Raw genomic sequence first — 21,087 nt, forward strand, 5'->3', positions numbered from 1 at the left:
ATTCCTGATCTCTACCAATGTTGTCCAACTCCGTGTTGGACAATCGGGGTAGATGGAGGCAGTGTGTTCAGTGCTGGAGAATCTGGGTAGATGGAAGCAGAGCGTTCAGTGTCGGACACTCTGGGTAGATGGAGGCAGTGCGTTCAGTGTCGGACACTCTGGGTAGATGGAGGCAGTGCGTTCAGTGTTGGACACTCTGGGTAGATGGAGGCAGTGCGTTCAGTGTTGGACACTCTGGGTAGATGGAGGCAGTGTGTTCAGTGTTGGACACTCTGGGTAGATGGAGGCAGTGCGTTCAGTGCTGGACAATCTGGGTAGATGGAGGCAGTGTGTTCAGTGTTGGACACTCTGGGTAGATGGAGGCAGTGCGTTCAGTGCTGGACAATCTGGGTAGATGGAGGCAGTGTGTTCAGTGTTGGACACTCTGGGTAGATGGAGGCAGTGCGTTCAGTGTTGGTCAATCTGGGTAGATGGAGGCAGTGTGTTCAGTGTTGGACACTCTGGGTAGATGGAGGCAGTGCGTTCAGTGTTGGTCAATCTGGGTAGATGGAGGCAGTGCGTTCAGTGTTGGACAATCTGGGTAGATGGAGGCAGTGCGTTCAGTGCTGGACAATCTGGGTAGATGGAGGCAGTGTGTTCAGTGCTGGACAATCTGGGTCGATAGAGGCAGTGCGTTCAGTGTTGGACATTCGGGGTAGATGGAAGCAGTGCGTTCAGTGTTGGACAATCTGGGTAGATGGAGGCAGTGCGTTCAGTGCTGGTCACTCTGGGTAGATGGAGGCAGTGCGTTCAGTGTTGGACAAACCGTGCAGACGGAGGCAGTGTGTTCACTGTTGGACAATCGGGGTAGACGGAGGCAGTGCGTTCAGTGCTGGTCACTCTGGGTAGATGGAGGCAGTGCGTTCAGTGTTGGACAAACTGTGCAGACGGAGGCAGTGTGTTCACTGTTGGACAATCGGGGTAGACGGAGGCAGTGCGTTCAGTGCTGTCCATTCGGGGTAGATAGAGGCAGTGCGTTCAGTGTTGGACAATCGGGGTCGATGGAAACAGAGCATTCAGTGCTGGACAATCGGGGTAGATGGAGGCAGTGCGTTCAGTGTTGGACAATCGGGGTAGATGGAGGCAGTGCGTTCAGTGCTGGTCACTCTGGGTAGATGGAGGCAGTGCGTTCAGTGTTGGACAAACTGTGCAGACGGAGGCAGTGTGTTCACTGTTGGACAATCGGGGTAGACGGAGGCAGTGCGTTCAGTGCTGTCCATTCGGGGTAGATAGAGGCAGTGCGTTCAGTGTTGGACAATCGGGGTCGATGGAAACAGAGCATTCAGTGCTGGACAATCGGGGTAGATGGAGGCCGAGCGTTCAGTGTCGGACACTCGGGGTAGATGGAAGCAGTGCGTTCAGTGCTCGACACTCGGGGTAAATAGAGGCAGTGCGTTCAGTGTTGGACATTCGGGGTAGATGGAGGCAGTGCGTTCAGTGTTGGACACTCTGGGTAGATGGAGGCAGTGCGTTCAGTGCTGGACACTCTGGGTAGCTGGAGGCAGTGCGTTCAGTGTTGGACACTCGGGGTAGATGGAGGCAGTGCGTTCAGTGTTGGACACTCTGGGTAGATGGAGGCAGTGCGTTCAGTGCTGGACAATCGGGGTCGATAGAGGCAGTGCGTTCAGTGTTGGACACTCTGGGTATTTGGGGGCAGTGCGTTCAGTGTTGGACACTCTGGGTAGATGGAGGCAGTGCGTTCAGTGTTGGACACTCTGGGTATTTGGGGGCAGTGCGTTCAGTGTTGGACATTCGGGGTAGATGGAGGCAGTGCGTTCAGTGCTGGACATTCGGGGGAGATGGAAGCAGTGCGTTCACTGTTGGACATTCGGGGTAGATGGAGGCAGTGCGTTCACTGTTGGACATTCGGCGTAGATGGAGGCAGTGCGTTCAGTGTTGGACAATCTGGGTAGATGGAGGCAGTGCGTTCAGTGCTGGACAATCGGGGTAGATGGAGGCAGTGTGTTCAGTGTAGGACATTCGGGGTAGATGGAGGCAGTGTGTTCACTGTTGGACAATCGGGGTAGATGGAGGCAGTGCGTTCAGTGTCGGACACTCGGGGTAGATGGAGGCAGTGCGTTCAGTGCTGGACACTCGGGGTAGATGGAGGCAGTGCGTTCAGTGTTGGACACTCTGGGTATATGGAGGCAGTGCGTTCAGTGTTGGACAATCGGGGTAGATGGAGGCAGTGCGCCAGTGTTGGACAATCGGGGTAGATGGAGGCAGTGCGTTCAGTGCTGGACACTCTGGTTAGATGGAAGCAGTGCGTTCAGTGTTGGACAATCGGGGGAGATGGAGGCAGTGTGTTCAGTGTTGGACAATCTGGGTATATGGAGGCAGTGTGTTCAGTGTTGGACAATCTGGGTATATGGAAGCAGTGCGTTCAGTGTTGGACTCTCTGGGTAGATGGAAGCAGTGCGTTCAGTGTTGGACAATCTGGGTAGATGGAGGCAGTGCGTTCAGTGTTGGACATTCGGGGTAGATGGAAGCAGTGCGTTCAGTGTTGGACACTCTGGGTAGATGGAAGCAGTGCGTTCAGTGTTGGACAATCGGGGTAGATGGAAGCAGTGCGTTCAGTGTTGGACAATCGGGGTAGATGGAGGCAGTGCGCTCAGTGTTGGACAATCGGGGTAGATGGAGGCAGTGCGTTCAGTGCTGGACACTCTGGGTAGATGGAAGCAGTGCGTTCAGTGTTGGACAATCGGGGGAGATGGAGGCAGTGTGTTCAGTGTTGGACAATCTGGGTATATGGAGGCAGTGTGTTCAGTGTTGGACAATCTGGGTATATGGAAGCAGTGCGTTCAGTGTTGGACTCTCTGGGTAGATGGAAGCAGTGCGTTCAGTGTTGGACAATCTGGGTATATGGAGGCAGTGCGTTCAGTGTTGGACAATCGGGGTAGATGGAGGCAGTGCGTTCAGTGTTGGACACTCTGGGTATATGGAGGCAGTGCGTTCAGTGTTGGACAATCGGGGTAGATGGAGGCAGTGCGCTCAGTGTTGGACAATCGGGGTAGATGGAGGCAGTGCGTTCAGTGCTGGACACTCTGGGTAGATGGAAGCAGTGCGTTCAGTGTTGGACAATCGGGGGAGATGGAGGCAGTGTGTTCAGTGTTGGACAATCTGGGTATATGGAGGCAGTGTGTTCAGTGTTTGACAATCTGGGTATATGGAAGCAGTGCGTTCAGTGTTTTGGGCTCTCTGGGTAGATGGAAGCAGTGCGTTCAGTGTTGGACAATCGGGGTAGATGGAGGCAGTGCGTTCAGTGTTGGACTCTCTGGGTAGATGGAGGCAGTGCGCTCAGTGTTGGACAATCGGGGTAGATGGAGGCAGTGCGTTCAGTGCTGGACACTCTGGGTAGGTGGAAGCAGTGCGTTCAGTGTTGGACAATCGGGGTAGATGGAGGCAGTGCGTTCAGTGCTGGACAATCTGGGTAGATGGAAGCAGTGTGTTCAGTGTTGGACAATCTGGGTAGATGGAGGCAGTGCGTTCAGTGTTGGACAATCTGGGTAGATGGAGGCAGTGTGTTCAGTGTTGGACAATCTGGGTAGATGGAAGCAGTGTGTTCAGTGTTGGACAATCTGGGTAGATGGAGGCAGTGCGTTCAGTGTTGGACAATCTGGGTAGATGGAGGCAGTGTGTTCAGTGTTGGACAATCTGGGTAGATGGAGGCAGTGCGTTCAGTGTTGGACAATCTGTGTAGATGGAGGCAGTGCGTTCAGTGCTGGACACTCTGGGTAGATGGAAGCAGTGCGTTCAGTGTTGGACAATCGGGGTAGATGGAGGCAGTGTGTTCAGTGTTGGACAATCTGGGTAGATGGAGGCAGTGCGTTCAGTGTTGGACAATCTGGGTAGATGGAGGCAGTGTGTTCAGTGTTGGACAATCTGGGTAGATGGAGGCAGTGCGTTCAGTGTTGGACAATCTGTGTAGATGGAGGCAGTGCGTTCAGTGCTGGACAATCTGGGTAGATGGAAGCAGTGCGTTCAGTGTTGGACAATCGGGGTAGATGGAGGCAGTGCGTTCAGTGCTGGACAATCTGGGTAGATGGAAGCAGTGCGTTCAGTGTTGGACAATCGGGGTAGATGGAGGCAGTGCGTTCAGTGTTGGACAATCTGGGTAGATGGAGGCAGTGCGTTCAGTGTTGGACAATCTGTGTAGATGGAGGCAGTGCGTTCAGTGCTGGACAATCGGGGTAGATGGAGGCAGTGTGTTCAGTGTTGGACAATCGGGGTAGATGGAGGCAGTGCCTTCAGTGTTGGACAATCGGGGTAGATGGAAGCAGTGCGTTCAGTGTTGGACAATCTGGGTAGATGGAGGCAGTGCGTTCACTGTTGGACATTCGGGGTAGATGGAGGCAGTGCGTTCAGTGCTGGACATTCGGGGTAGATGGAGGCAGTGCGCTCAGTGTTGGACAATCGGGGTAGATGGAAGCAGTGCGTTCAGTGCTGGACACTCTGGGTAGATGGAAGCAGTGCGTTCAGTGTTGGACACTCTGGGTATATGGAGGCAGTGTTGGACACGCACTGCACAAGTTAAACGTCGCCCGGCTGGTAGAATAAATGGAAGGGGACTTTTAAGAGATGGGACATGCTCCCGCTGTCACTGGCTGGGAGGGTACAGACCGTCAAAATTACGGCCCTCCCCAGATTTCTGTTTGTCTTTCAGTGCCTCCCCATCTTCATCCCAAAGGCCTTTTTCAAGCAGGTGAATAAGGTTATTTCGCGCTTTGTGTTGGTGGGTAAAACCCTGCGAGTGAAGAAAGTGTTGCTGGAGCGCAGTCGGGGGGAGGGTGGGTTGGCGCTGCCGAACCTCTGCAATTACTATTGGGCGGCTAATATATAGACATGGTTAGGAAGTGGGTAGTGGGGGAGGGGTCGGTATGGGAGCGGATGGAGGCGGTGTCATGCACTGACACCAGTTTGGGAGGACTGATAACGGCACCTCTTCCGTTCTCGCCGGCCCGGTACTCCACAAGTCCGGTGGTGGTGGCGGTTCTGAGAATCTGGGTGCAGTGGAGGAGGTATCGGCGAGTGGAGGGAGCATCGGTTTGGACCCTGATTTATAATAACCATCGGTTTGTACCGTGTAGGCTGGACGGTGGGTCCCAGAGATGGGAAAGGGCAGGAATTGGAAGGATGGGGGTCTATTTATAGACGGGAGCTTCCCCAGCTTGAAAGCCTTGGGGGATAAATTTGAATTGCCAGCAGGGAATGGGTTTAGGTATTTGCAGGTGCGAAACTTCCTGAGAAAGCAGGTCTGGCCTTTCCGCTGCTGCCGCCACAGGTGATACAGGGTAGAGTAGTCTCCAGTGCCTGGGTGGGAGAGGGGAAGGTATCGGCTATTTACCAGGAACTGTCGGAGGCGGAGGAAACGCCGGTTGAGGAGCTTAAGGGCAAGTGGGAGGACGAGCTAGGAGGAGTGAAAGAACATAAGAACATAAGAACTAGGAGCAGGAGTAGGCCATCTGGCCCCTCAAGCCTGCTCCACCATTCAATGAGATCATGGCTGATCTTTTGTGGACTCAGCTCCATTTTCCGGCCCGAACACCATAACCCTTAATTCCTTTATTCTTCAAAAAACTATCTATCTTTATCTTAAAAACATTTCATGAAGGAGCCTCTACTGCTTCACTGGGCAAGTAATCCCATAGATTCACAACCCTTTGGGTGAAGAAGTTCCTCCTAAACTCAGTCCTAAATCTACTTCCCTTTATTTTGAGGCTATGTCCCCTAGTTCTGCTTTCACCCGCCAGTGGAAACAACCTGCCTGCATCTATCCTATCTATTCCCTTCATAGTCTTATGCTTCTATAAGATCCCCCCTCATCCTTAAATGCCAACGAGTACAGTCCCAGTCTAATCAACCTCTCCTTGTAATCCAACCCCTACAGCTCTGGGATTAACCTAGTGAATCTCCTCTGCACACCCTCCAGTGCCAGTATGTCCTTTCTCAAGTAAGGAAACCAAAACTGAACACACTACTCCAGGTGTGGCCTCACTAACACCTTGTCCAATTGCAGCATAACCTCCCTAGTCTTAAACTCCATCCCTCTAGCAATGAAGGACAAAATTCCATTTGCCTTCTTAATCACCTGTTGCACCTGTAAACCAACTTTTTGTGACTCATGCACTAGCACACCCAGGTCTCTCTGCACAGCAGCATGTTTTAATATTTTATCATTTAAATAATAATCCCTTTTGCTGTTGTTCAGACCAAAATGGATAATCTCACATTTATCAACATTGTATTCCATCTGCCAGACCCTAGCCCATTCACTTAGCCTATCCAAGTCCCTCTGCAGACTTCCAGTATCCTCTGCACTTTTTGCTTTACCACTTATCTTAGTGCCGTCTGCAAACTTGGAAACATTGCCCTTGGTCCCCAACTCCAAATCATCTATGTAAATTGTGAACAGTTGTGGGCCCAACACTGATCCCTGAGGGACACCACTATCTACTGATTGCCAACCAGAGAAACACCCATTAATCCCCACTCTTTGCTTTCTATTAATTAACCAATCCTCTATCCATGCTACTACTTTCCCCTTAATGCCATGCATCTTTATCTTATGCAGGAACCTTTTGTGTGGCACCTTGTCAAAGGCTTTCTGGAAATCCAGATATACCACATCCATTGGCTCCCCGTTATCTACCGCTCTGTTAATGTCCTCAAAAAAATCCACTCAAGTGGATAGAGGTGGGATTGTTGTTTTGTGGCTGGGGTGTGTAAAAATTGGGATGGGGAGGAAATGTTTATTGTCCCATGTTGTGTCATTGTTAATGTTATTATTATAAAAATGTTCAAAAATCTTTAAAAAAATATTTAATTAAAAAAAAAATGTTTTTTGATCAGTTCATCTCCTTGCTGTAATCGGTGATCTAAACCACTGGGGGTAACTGTTATTATGGCCAAGTAGTTAATGTCTTTGAGGGAGAGCAACACTAATGTAGGAATTTTATTGTTACTTGTAAAGGAAGGATTCAGAGCAATGGGGAAAAAGTAGGACTGATTGGAAATCCGAGTGTTAGCACAGATATAATAATAAAACTTGTTATCACAAGTAGGCTTCAATGAAGTTACTGTGAAAAGCCCCTAGTTGCCACATTCCTGTTCAGCGAGGCCAGTACGTGAATTGACCCCGTGCTGCTGGCATTGTTCTGCATTACAAGCTAGCTGTTTAGCCCACTGTGCGAAACCAGCCCCTATATGATGGCTTGGAAGCTACTCTTCTGTATGATTCCAGGAGGCATAGTGAATAATTGAAGTCGAAAGGAAGCTGCCGGAGAATCGTGATCCGACGGTAAACATAGGGTAAATAGTCAGTGAAGTGGAGGAAAAAATGGATACTTTGGGTTGGCAGAGTTATTGGGAGCTGTGGATTCACAAAATATTAAAAGCTCTCCGAATACTGAGTGACAACGTGTATAGAATCTAAAAGGCAAGATGTAACAATAAATTTGTACAATTTTTATACAGCACACCTTTGGTGCATTTCAAAGCACTTCATAACTACTAAACGTGTTGGAGATTTAGCCAACTGTTGTGGAAATGAGGCAGCCATGGTGCGTACAGCAAAGTCCAAAAATGTGATAATCAGATTATCTGTTTGAGGGATAAATGTTGACAAGGGTGTTGGAATATTTCCCTGGTCCTCTTCAAATACTGTCTTTTGCCGAATTACAGAAATGATGGACTCATCAACATTTAAACGATTTACAGCCACAGTGGAAAATATCCTAGAAAATCTGGAGGATATGGATTTTACTACATTAGGTAAGTGTCAACTTTCCTCATCAGGTCCTTTCCACTTGTTGGTGAGTTGATAACTGGGGGCATGAATTTTTACAGATGAATGATTGGAGAGGTTGGGCTTTAAAAAAAAAAATAAAATAAATAAATATATATATATATATTATATATATATATATATATATATATATATATATACAGTGTGTCCTACCAAATGTGATACAAGTGGAATGCCCAATAACTATTAGGAGCAGGAGTAGGTCACTCCACCCCCTCAGCCTGCTACGCCATTCATAAAGTCTTAGAATCATACAGCACAGAAAAGGCCCATCACATCTGTGCCGGTCAAAAACAACCCCCTAACCATTCTAATCCCATTTTCCAGCACTTGGACCATAGCCTTGTCTACCCTGGGATCGCAAGTGCACATCTAAATACTTCTTAAATGGTCTCTGCCCCCAGCACCCTTTTAGGCAGCGAGTTCCAAACACCCACCACCCTCTGGGTAAAAAAGGTTTTCCTCACATCCCCTCAACTTCCTGCCTCTCACCTTAAATCTGTGCCCCCTGGCAATTGATCCCTCCACCACGGGGAAAAGTTTGTTTCCTGTTTACGCTATCTATGCCCCTCATAATTTTATACATAAAATCATAGAATTTACAGTGCGTAAGGAGGCCATTCGACCCATCAAGTCTGTACCGTCCCTTAGAAAGAGCACCCTATTTAAGCCCACACCTCCACCCTATTCCCACAACCCAGTAATGCCACCTAACCGTTTTGGACACTAAGGGCAATTTAGCATGGCCAATCCACCTAACCTGCACATCTTTGGACTGTGGGAGGAAACCGGAGCACCCGGAGGAAATCGATTCACACACGGGGAGAACGTGCAGACTCCGCACAGATAGTGACCCAAGCCGGGAATCAAACCTGGAGCTGTGAAGCAATAGGGCTAACTGCTGTGCTACTGTGCCATGCTCAATCATGTCCCCCTCAGTCTCCTCTGCTCCAAGGAAAACAATCCCAGCCTATCCAATCTCTCTTCATAACTAAAACTCTCCAGCACAGGCAACATCCTAGTAAATCTCCTCTGCACCCTTTCCAGTGCTATCACATCCCTCTTATAATGTGGATTCCAGAACTGCACACAATACTCTAGCTGTGGCCTAATCAACGTTTTATACAGTTCCAGCATAACCTCCCTGCTCTGAAACTCTGCCTCGGCTAATGAAGGCAAGTATACCATCTTACTTCTTAACCACTGTAGGGCGGCACGGTCGCCCAGTGGTTAGCACGGTTGCTTCACAACGCCAGGGTCCCAGGTTTGATTCCCGGCTTGGGATACTGCAGAGTCTGGGTTTCCTTCGGGTGCTCCAGTTTCCTCCCACAAGTCCCGAAAGACCAACGCTAACCACATCCCTCTGCATCTCAGAGCTCTGCGATTTCTCACCATTTAGATATTATGCTTTTTTTATTCTTCCTGCCAAGGTGGACAATTTGACATTTTCGCCACATTTTCAGATCTTTCACTTAACCTATCTATATCCCTTTGTAGCCTCCTTATGTTGTCATCATGATTTACTTTTCTAGGGCAAGGTTTACAATTGGGGGAAGGGTAAATACGATGTTGTCCGACAAGAATTGAAGTGCATAAGTTGGGAACATAGGCTGTCAGGGAAGGACACAAGTGAAATGTGGAACTTGTTCAAGGAACAGGTACTACAGTGCAGTACTGAACCTTTCTTATGTGCTCTTCAGATTTGGCACCACGGTGGTAAAATGAATCTTACCTGGGTCTTACTGTGGCTGCCATTTGAGCTAAATTTATTGCTATTGTCGCCACTATTGTTTGAGCTAGCTAGGATCTGGAGCCTTTGCCTATTGAAATTGCTATTAAAGCAGCTTCCTTTAAGGATAATGTTCTCCTCTGTCAAATAAATTACTAACATTAAATGGTCTACTTCTCCCTCTTTACTTCCAACTACAAGTGATATTCTAGCTCAACTTAGCCTGTGATGAGTTAAGTGACCGAAGAGATTGTGAATGTGCTTACTCAAATAATTGTAATGTTTGGGTAAACTTATCAGACCAGAATTGAAGTGCATAAGTTGGGAACATAGGCTGTCAGGGAAGGACACAAGTGAAATGTGGAACTTGTTCAAGGAACAGGTACTACATGTCCTTGATATGTATGTCCCTGTCAGGCAGGGAAGAGATGGTCGAGTGAGGGAACCATGGTTGACAAGAGAGGTTGAATGTCTTGTTAAGAGGAAAAAGAAGACTTGTGTAAGGCTGAGGAAACAAGGTTAAGACAGGGTGTTGGAGGGATACAAGATCCCTCTGTAAATTCTATCTATCTAAGATCGCCAGGAGGGAACTGAAGAAAGGGATTAGGAGAGCTAAGAGAGGGCATGAACAATCTTTGGCGGGTAGGATCAAGGAAAACCCCAAGGCCTTTTACACATGTGAGAAATATGAGAATGATATTTCCCATGGTAGGCTTATGCAGAAACTAAGGAGGCAGGGGATAGTGGGAAATTTGGCCAGTTGCATAACGAACTGGCTAACCGATAGAAGTCAGAGAGTGGTGGTGGATGGCAAATATTCAGCCTGGATCCCAGTTACCAGTGGCGTACCGCAGGGATCAGTTCTGGGTCCTCTGCTGTTTGTGATTTTCATTAATGACTTGGATGAGGGAGTTGAAGGGTGGGTCAGTAAATTTGCAGACGATACGAAGATTGGTGGAGTGGTGGATAGTGAGGAGGGCTGTTGTCGGCTGCAAAGAGACATAGATAGGATGCAGAGCTGGGCTGAGAAGTGGCAGATGGAGTTTAACCCTAAAAGGTGTGAGGTTGTCCATTTTGGAAGGACAAATATGAATGTGGAATACAGGGTTAACGGTAGAGTTCTTGGCAATGTGGAGGAGCAGAGAGATCTTGGGGTCTATGTTCATACATCTTTGAAAGTTGCCACTCAAGTGGATAGAGCTGTGAAGAAGGCCTATGGTGTGCTAGCGTTCATTAACAGAGGGATTGAATTTAAGAGCCGTGAGGTGATGATGCAGCTGTACAAAACCTTGGTAAGGCCACATTTGGAGTACTGTGTACAGTTCTGATCCCCTCATTTTAGGAAGGATGTGGAAGCTTTGGAAAAGGTGCAAAGGAGATTTACCAGGATGTTGCCTGGAATGGAGAGTAGGTCTTACGAGGAAAGGTTGAGGGTGCTAGGCCTTTTCTCATTAGAACGGAGAAGGCTTAGGGGCTACTTGATAGAGGTTTATAAGATGATCAGGGGGAATAGATAGATAGACAGTCAGAGACTTTTCCCCCGGGTGGAACAAACCATTACAAGGGGACATAAATTTAATGTGAATGGTGGGAGATATAGGGGGGATGTCAGAGGTAGGTTCTTTATCCAGAGAGTAGTGGGGGCATGGAATGCACTGCCTGTGGAAGTAGTTGAGTCGGAAAAATTAGGGACCTTCAAGCAGCTATTGGATAGGTACATGGATTACGGTAAAATGATGTAGTGTAGATTTAGTTGTTCTGAAGGGCAGCACGGTAGCATTGTGGATAGCACAATTGCTTCACAGCTCCAGGGTCCCAGGTTCGATTCCGGCTTGGGTCGCTGTCTGTGCGGAGTCTGCACATCCTCCCCGTGTGTGCGTGGGTTTCCTCCGGGTTCCTCCCACAATCCAAAGATGTGCAGGTTAGGTGGATTGGTCATGATAAATTGCCCTTAGTGTTGGGTGGAGGTGTTGACTTTGGATAGGGTGCTCTTTCCAAGAGCCTGTGCAGACTCAATGGGCTGAATGGCCTCCTTCTGCACTGTAAATTCAATGATAATCTATGATTAATCTAGGACAAAGGTTCGGCACAACATCGTGGGCCAAAGGGCCTGTTCTGTGCTGTATTTTTCTATGTTCTATCTTTGTAGCATCAAAAAATTTAGCAACCATACCTTCGATCCCTTCATCCAAGTGATTTATGTAAATAGTAAAATGTTGAGTCTCCAGCCCTGATCCCTGTGACGCACGATTCATCACATCCTACCATCTAGAAAAAAACATTTCTGAAAACTGTTTCCCGTTAGCTCGCCAATCTTCAATCCGTGCCAATGTGTTGCCCGCTACTGATTAAAACTGGGATCAGATACCTGTGGGAGGCGCTGGGAAGGTTTGGGTTTGGTAAGGGCTTTATTAACTGGGTGCGATTACTCTATCAGGCACCAGTAGCGAGTGTCTGTACGAACTGGCTGAGGTCGGGGTACTTTAAACTACACCGAGGGACGAGGCAAGGGTGCCCCCTCTCCCTGTTACTGTTAGCTCTGGCCATAGAGCCATTGGCCATGACGTTAAGAACCTCTAGGAACTGGAAAGGGCTGGTTCGGGGCGGGGGGGGGGGGGAGGAGGGGGAGGCGGAGCACCGGGTCTCGCTCTACGCAGATGACCAGCTCGGACCCGTTGGAGGGGGTGGGGGAAGTAATGCGAATCTTGGGGGAATTTGGCACTTTTTCGGGGTCTAAATTGAACATGTGGAAAAGCGAGATGTTCGCGATCCAGTCAAGAGGACAGGAGAAGAAACTGGGAGAGCTGCCGCTTCGAATGTAGGGAAGAACTTTTGATATCTGGGAATCCAGGTGGCCTGGGAATGGGAGGCACTGCACAAGTTAAATCTATCCCAGTTGGTGGGACAAATGGAAGGAGACTGTAAGAGATGGGACGTGCTCCCGCTATCACTGGCGGGGAGGGTACTGACCGTGAAAATGATGGTCCTCCCCAGATTTCTGTTTGTCTTTCAGTGCCTCCCCATCTTCATCCCTAAGGCCTTTTTCAAGCGGGTGAATCAGATTATTTTGAGCTTTGTGTGGGTGGGCAAAACCCTGCGAGTGAAGAAAGTGTTGCTGGAGCGTTGTCAGGGAGAGGGTGGGTTGACGCTGTCGAACTTCTGTAATTACTACTGGGCGGCTAATATATAGACATGATTAGGAAGTGGGTAGTGGGGGGAAGGGTCGGAATGGGAGCGGATGGAGGCGGCCATGTAAAGACACCAGTTTGGGAGCACTGATAACGGCACCTCTTCCGTTCTCGCCGACCCGAGAAGTCCCACAAATCCCTCGTGGACCCACAAGTCCGGTGGTGGTGGCGGCTCTGAGAATCTGGGGGTACTGGAGGAGATATAAGAGTGGAGGGAGCATCGATTTGGACCCCGATTTATAATAACCATAGGTTTGTACCGGGTAGGCTAGATGGCGGGTTCTGGAGTTGACAAAGGGCAGGAATTAGGAGGATGGGGGATCTATTTATAGATGGGAGCTTTCCCAGCTTGAAAGCTTTGGAGGATAAATTTAAATTGCCAGCAGGGAATGGTTTTCGGTATTTGCAGGTGCGAGACTTCCTGAGAAAACAGGTTCCGGCCTTTCCGCTGCTGCCGCCACGGGGGATACAGGATAGAGTAGTTTCCAGTACCTGGGTGGGCGAGGGGAAGATATCGGATATTTACCAGGAGCTTTCGGAGGCGGAGGAAGCCCCGGTGGAGGAGCTTGAGGGCAAGTGGGAGGACGAGCTAGGAGGAGAGATAGAGGTGGGTCTATGGGCGGATGCCCTAAGCAGGGTTAATACATCCTCATGTGCCAGGCTTAGCCTGATACAATTTAAGGTAGTCCACTGGGCACACATGACTGCAGCTAGTATGAGCAGGTTTTTGGGGTTAGAGGATAGGTGTGCAAGGTGCGCGGGAAGCCCAGCAAATCATGGCCACATGTTTTGGGCATGCCCGAAGCTTAGAGGGTTTTGGCAGGGTTTTGTTAAGGCAATGTCCACGGTGCTTAAAACACGGGTGGTGCCAAGTCCGGAGGTAGCCATCTTTGGAGTGTCGGAAGATCTGGGAGTTCAGGGGGTGAAAGAGGCCGACGTCTTGGCCTTTGCCTTCCTGGTAGCCCGGAGACATCTTATTAATATGGAGGGACTCTGGGTTATTAAAGGGGCTGGTTTAGCACAGGGCTAAATCGCTGGCTTTGAAAGCAGGCCAACATCACGGTTTAATTCCAGTACCAGCCTCCCCGAACAGGCGCCGGAATGTGGCGACTAGGGGCTTTTCGCAAACTTCAATTGAAGCCTACTTGTGACAATAAGCGATTTTCATTTCATTTCATTTTTGACATTGCTGGGTTTCTCAGTCTCGAGAAAATAAAGTTTGCCTTTAGAGGGTCAATGTTACTTGATGGGCCAAGTGGCCTAATTCTGCTCCTATGTCTTATGGTCCTACACCATCAGCTTTTATTTTACACAATAACTGTTAATGTGGCAACTTATCAAATACCTTCTGGAAATCTTAAGTGCAGTACATCCAGTGATGTACCGCAGTGATCTAGATGTGAATGTGGTTCCTTCGTATAAAGTTACCCTTTAGAGGGGTCAATAACCAGGGGGTTATTTGATTGATTTAAGGGGCAAGAGATTCTGAGGTGATCTAAGGAAAAACCTTTTCACCCCGAGGCTGGTGGAATCTGGAACTCACTGCCTGGTAGTGATGTCAATCCTCACAACATTTAAGAAACGTTTAGATGAGCACTTGAAAGTTCATAACATACAAGCTACGGAACAAGTGCGAGAAAATGGGATTGGAATGGATAGGTGCTGGGTGGTTGCCGTGGACACGATGGGCCAAAAGGCCTCTTTCTGTGCTGTGAAACTCTGATTTTTTTGACTTGAGGTTAACTGGAAAGCACCAACACAGAACTGGCATAGATGTGATGGGCTGAATGACTCTTTTTTTGCATTGTATCATTCTAAAATGTTGAACTGGAGAACTTGTGTTATCCCAGACTGGATATTAGACGAGCAGTCCAAACGGGACAACTGAAGGCAGCAGGTGGTGATAGAATGGAGTCCTGGTGTAGATATTTGGGCAGGTTAGAAGCAGCCGCAAGCCTGTTATATAGAGAGTGAGAACCTGGAAAAGAATCCGAACAACATGTGTTGGCAAAGCCACTTGTGGAAATTGGTTCCAGTTTTTGCTTCACATCAACATGATGATTGCTATTTTCTTCACAGGTGAAGATGATGAGTTACCTCAGGAATTATTACTGGGCAAGCAACAGCTGAACGAATTGAGCAGTGAATCTGCCAAAATCAAAGCTATGGGCATCATGGACCGGGTATGCATTACACCATAAATTGCTTTAATTGGAAAGACAAGCTTAATAACGTCACTTCTGGAAATCAGACAGCAGATTGACTTCATCCACTTGCATTTTCAGATACTGCTATCAGCTAGAATGTAGAATGGGCGTGCTAGGTACCTGTTGGTAATTACATTTCAAAACTCTCTCCCTGTACTTGGACCATTGTTTGATCCTTCACAAAAGTGACAGTAGCAAAATCATGGCGCCCCAGGAATGTTTCCGTTTCATGGTCAACCAAGGAAAGTTGTAATTCTGACTGGCACGGAGGTATTGTTGTTTCAGGGGGCAGGTGGTTCACTTCAGAATCCTGTATATGGTGCCCACAGTAGACATGTAGACAATTAATCAAGCATTGGTTCTTTTGTTTTTAGTTCTAACTTTATGCTGTCATTCCTGATGTGAGAGATAGTGAGAGTAGGCAGATGTCTGTTTAAACAGGCAGTGCCCGCAGGTGTGCTGTATGCAGGTAAGTTTGTTAGTTGGGTGAGATTTGTACACCAGGTAATGCAAGTTTGCTCCTCTAACCCTCTGTTATTTACAACTGCTGGTGGCAGGTTTATTTCTTCCAGAATGTTGGTGAATTTTAAATTTTCTTCCTTGTTTACAGCTTCCAACAGACAAGACCGTGAAGGTGCTAAGTATCTTGGAAAAGAACATACAGGACGGATCCAAGCTTTCTACTTTGTTCAACCATGTGAGTTTTAAAGCATGTGTATGCATCTTGTTCAGTGGAAATGGTTCAATGTTTATAGAAACCGGTGTGGTAATTACTGTCCAAGGTGATGCTGGAAAAACTCTGCCAGTCTGCAGCATCTATGGGGAGAGATTCGAGTTAATGTTTCAAGTCCATCTGAGTCTTCAGAGTTAAAGAGAGGGAGAAGTGTGGTAGAGTGGAGCATCTGGAGTGGAGTAGCAGTTCATTGATAGGTGGGAGCTAAGAGAGATTGCAACAATGATGTATAGGTCAGGAGACAGAGGCAGCATTAATGACGACAGTGTGAAGGGCTAGAGAAGGTGCCAGTTGTGATATGAAGGTAAGATATCAGAATGTGTTAACGGGATAATAAAGATCAGTGCTTAGTGAAAACAAAACTAAAGAACAGGTTGCCCAGTGGGGAAGTGGGGCTCTTGCATTGGGACGAAAAATGTTTTGGATGTAAAATATAAGGGTCAAGATGGAGGAGAAAGGTCACAGTCTAAAGCTGCTGAACTCGATGTTGAGTCCCGAGGGCTGTAATGTGCCTAATGGCGCATGCAAAATGTCTGCCTTTTTCCTTAACTGAGGTTTCTCCTCTTCTGTAGTTGATTGCACAGCACTGCAGCCATGTCCCAGGAAGTCCAATAAGAGCAAAATACTGCAGATCCTGGAAAACTGAAATAAAAACAGAAAATGCTGGATAAATTCAGCATGTCTGGCAGCATCTGTGGAGAGAGAAACAGTTAATGCTTCAAGTCTGTGACTGCAGAAGGATAGACATTCTGTATAAGCATCAATGGATTAGGGTGGCACAGTGGTTAACACTGCTGCCTCACAGTGCTAGGAACCTGGGTTCGATTCTGACCTTGGGTGACTGCGTGGGTTTCCTCCAGGTGCTCCTGCTCAACGTGGACTGCAAAGGTTCAAGAAGACGGTGTATAACATGGTGCACGTTCTCAAGTGCAATTAGGGATAGATAATAAATGCTTGACTCACCACCACTGCCTGCATCTCTTGCGGTCACCCTCCAAAATGGAGTCCACCAGCCTTGGTCGTTCCACTCTCCATTTTCATGATGAGCTTTATATGAGATACAAAGTGGTGCCTAGTCTCCAGGGTGGACGCTGCAGGAAAGGATGTCCCGAAGCGTGGTACATTGGCGAGACCATGCAGACGCTGCGACAACGGATGAACGGACATCGCGCGACAATCTCCAGGCAGGAATATTCCCTTCCAGTCGGGGAACACTTCAGCAGTCAAGGGCATTCAGCCTCTGATCTCCGGGTAAGCGTTCTCCAAGGCGGCCTTCAGGACGCGCGACCATGCAGAATCGCCGAGCAGAAACTTATAGCCAAGTTCTGCACATGAGTACGGCCTTAACCGGGCCCTTGGATTCATGTCGCATTACATTCACCCCCCCTCATCTGGCCTGCGAAATCCTACCAACTGTCCTGGCTTGAGACAATTCACAGCTTTTTAACCTGTGATTATTCCTCTCTCTCCATTTGCTCCATCTGGACCTGTAAACACTTTAACCTGGTGTTGTAAGACTTCTTACTGTGCTCACCCCAGTTTAACGCCGGCATCTCCACATCATCACTGAAGGGAGGAGGGACTTGTCAACAATTTTTTTTTTTTTAAATCAATTCTGCAATGGGCATGGTGAACATGTGGGGAGAAAGGAAAATTCTTTACTGTTTAGATGCTGAATACGCAACTCTCCTCCTGTACCTCCAGCAAAACCCATCAGTGATGTTAAATCTCTACAGAACCTAAACCCCTCAAAACTACATTCTAAGCTCCTATTTGCAGGGTGTTTGAGACTAGGAGCTGCAGCACACCCAACCTTGTACTTCCCATCAGCGAACTTCATCTTAGCTGAGAGGCTCTCTCAACCATTTACTCAAAGAGACGAAAAACTTTGACATATGTAAAATTCATGATTCCACGATACAATGATAGCACAACCAGAAAGCTACGTACAACACTTGTAAAAATCCAACGATAATTTCATACCCTAAACTTTATACAAACGAGCAATGTAAAGACTTTTGAATTTCAAATCACATGGTGATTTCAATATGAAGGATAATTAGACCGAGTCACTTGAGCTTCTGGGCAAACAAGTTTGTCTCTTCAGGGAAGTCAAAAATGTCATCCTTCTCCTCGACTGACACAGGGAGGCGGGCTGGGTATATCAGACTGAACCGGAGACCCTTTTCATATAGAACGGATTTCACCCCGTTAAAAGCTGCTCTCTGCCAGATCAGCATGGAGGTCTTGATGCAACTAAATGGAGCGGTCTTCCCATTTAATCTCCCGGTGTTCCCTGGCCTACTGAAGGATCTCTTCCTCCTCCTTGAAATATTGGATCAGATTATAACTGCGCATGGAGGCTCCCCAGCACGAGATCTCTGTCACAATGTGGGATCAGCACCATCTAGCTGTGGGAGATGGGGCGGGACTGAAGACGCCTTCGTCCCCCCATTTTGGTTAACATGTTAGAAAAATATTCTGCAGGAGTGTTGCTCAATCCTCTCCGACAAATCCATGACCCGGGTGTTTTGCCTTGGCAACCTGTTTTCTTGGTCATTTAATTTGGCCATTAGAATTTTATTTGCCTCCAGCACCGAAGACAGGCCATTTTCTAGTGAGGAAATCCGATTGCTGTGATCAGAAAGGGCTGCCTCCATATTTTTCACAGTGGTCTGACATCTTCCATAGCTTTACTCATATTTTCTAATTTGTTTGATACCTGGGGCCAGGGCTTCATCTACAGATATTTTCACCTCTTCTGCCAGGCTCTGATTTTTTTTAAAATTCAACCGTCACGATGCGGCTGGTATCTGCCATCTGCAATGTGGTTGCATGGGAGGAGAGCGATCCTGCTGCGTCCATTTTGCACCCCAACGAGGCCTCGGAGTGCGAGGTGTAAGTGCATCCCATTTCTTTCTTGCTCCTGTCCTCCTGGGCAATATTTTGGGCAGATTAGATGTTTATTCTTCGGTTTAAACGCCTTTACTCCGGCCGTTGCGCTTTAAAAAGCGAGTTCAATGCACATAGCCTCCTGTTGCATCTTTCTCCATTGTATATGTCACCAGACGTCCTGCTGGTGTCTTTGCTAATGTCCATTAATCTACAGAAGAAATATCTCCTCATCTCAGTCCTAAATGGCGTCCCCTGAGACTGTGACCCTTCCAGCCAGAGAAAATAACATCCCTACATCAAGTCTGCCCAGCCAGGTCAGAATTTTATATTTTCAATTCGATTCCCTAACACTCTTCTAAATTCTAGTGAATACAGGCCCTGTTGACCCAATCTCTCCTCGTAAGACAATCCCAAGAATTAGTCTGGTGAACCTTCTCTGTGCTCCTCTATGGCAAGCATATTCTTTCTTCGATAGAGACCAAAACAGCACACAATACTCTTGGTGTGGCCTCACCAAGGCCGTGTACAGCTACAGTAAGTCATCCTTGCTCCTGTACTCTAATACTCTTGCAAAGAAGGCTAACATTTGCCTTCCTAACTGGCTTGTTTTCAGTGACTGGTGTGCAAGGACACCCGTGCCCCTTTACGTTGGTATTTTCCAATCTATCACCATTTAAATAATATTCTGCCATTCTGTTTTTTCACATTTATCCACGTTATACTGCATCTGCCATGTATTTCCCCACTCAACTTGTCTGAATTGCCTTGAGGCCTCTTAAAACCCTTCTCGCCACTCGCATTCTGACAAGTTTCATGTCATCTGCAAACTTGGGAATATTACTTTTGGTTCCCTCATTCATGTATTTTGGGAATTGTTGGAGCCCCATGCACTGATCCTGTTTTCAAATCACTATTTATCCTTTGTGGTGAATGATTGTTGCCTGTACTGTAAATCCAGCTTTGTCTTGCGGACGGTGATTCGCTGAAGGTGGGATTGTTTTGAAGCACCAGCTAGAACATCAGGCAGTGTAAGCTTCAGCTGTTCTGCCTCACCGGCCGGGCCTGGGTCCTATGAGATGTTGCTGCTGTCCTATGTCACATAGTCCTAGTGTAAACAACATCTCCCAGCAAAAATGATGGGCATCAAGCACAGCTTTTGAGCATGGATGGTTGTGTCAGACTCTGATCTCCAGCTGGGCAGTCCTAGAAATTAATACCATTTCGATATCTCTTCAATTTCTCTCTCCAAATTTCATTGAATCATATTGCACAGATGTGGGGACAACTTGCACTTTTCTTTTTGTTAGTACCACATTTTTAACATCCCTATCAATACCCACCTTGGCATCTCGCTTCACCTCTTACTGATGTAATTATTCCTGGTCAGAGATAAAGAATGAAACTGATAGTCGTTTAGTTAGCTTTTCAGGTTAGCTAGTCAACTTCTCCGAACTGAAGTTTTGGTTGTCAGGCTGCTGATTTGAATCTTGTGGCAAATGCTCCCTCTACTGTACATGTACAGTTCTGCAGGCATCGGTTCCTTTGCCTTTGGTGTCACTTACTGTCAGTTGCAGGAAGTGCACTTTATAGCTTATCGAAATTGCTTGTTCAAAGACTACGTTTACAAAAGCAATACACGGCAGAGACTGGAAATCTAAAATAAAAACAGCAAATGCTTGAAATACTCTGCGTCAGACAGCATCTGTGGAGAGAACCGAACAGTTAACATTGCAGGATATTAATCTTTCACCTCCGTTTTGATAAAAAGTCCAGAGCTGAGCCATTATCTATCTTTCTCTCTCCACGGATGCTGTCTCGACTAATTTTTACATTAATAAAAAAAACTCAACAAATAGGAGCAGGCGTAGACAATTCGTCCGTGATGCCTGTTCCACATTCAATAAGATTATGGCTAGGGCAGCACGGTGGCGCAGTGGTTAGCACTGCGGCCTCTCGCGCCGAGGTCCCAGGTTCGATCCCAGCTCTGGGTCACTGTCCGTGTGGAGTTTGCACATTCTCCCCGTGTTTGCGTGGGTTTCGCCCCCACAACCCAAAAGATGTGCAAGCTAGGTGGATTGGCCATGCTAAATTGCCCCTTAATTGGAAAAAATTAATCAATTGGGTACTCTAAATTTTTTTTTTTTTTATATATAAGATTATGGCTGATCTCTTTGTCGTCTGAAAGCCACTTTCTTGCCTGTCTGCCATAACTGTTAACTTTGAAATCAAAAATCTAACTGCCTTGAACATATTCAGTGATCCAGCTTCCACTGGTCTTTGTGAAATTCCAGAGATTAATGACCTTCCAGGAGAAGAGACACTTCCACGTCCGACTTAAATAGAAAATCCCTTCTTTAGAAACCATGGCCATCGTTCTAGCTTCTCCCATGAGGGGTAAAATCTTCTCAGTATTTACCCTGACAAGCCCCGTCAGTATCCTGGGTTTCAATAAGATCACCTCTCCTCCTGAACCCCAATGAGTGTAGGGCCAA

The 21,087-nt window shown here is 47.4% G+C and overlaps 1 protein-coding gene across 4 annotated transcripts in view; it reads left to right on the forward strand.

The window, feature by feature from the left end:
* The window catches only part of LOC140429045 (nipped-B-like protein), an 817,118-nt gene that overhangs the window by 400,081 nt on the left and 395,950 nt on the right, over positions 1-21,087 (forward strand). For all 4 annotated transcript variants that reach the window (XM_072515574.1, XM_072515576.1, XM_072515575.1 and 1 more), the window contains 3 exons: positions 7,720-7,809; positions 14,840-14,943; positions 15,578-15,664. In XM_072515574.1, coding sequence (XP_072371675.1) covers positions 7,720-7,809; positions 14,840-14,943; positions 15,578-15,664 — 281 coding nt within the window. The remainder of the gene's footprint in view (positions 1-7,719; positions 7,810-14,839; positions 14,944-15,577; positions 15,665-21,087) is intronic.

This window comes from Scyliorhinus torazame, chromosome 9 (assembly GCF_047496885.1).
Source record: "Scyliorhinus torazame isolate Kashiwa2021f chromosome 9, sScyTor2.1, whole genome shotgun sequence".
NCBI lineage: Eukaryota > Metazoa > Chordata > Chondrichthyes > Carcharhiniformes > Scyliorhinidae > Scyliorhinus > Scyliorhinus torazame.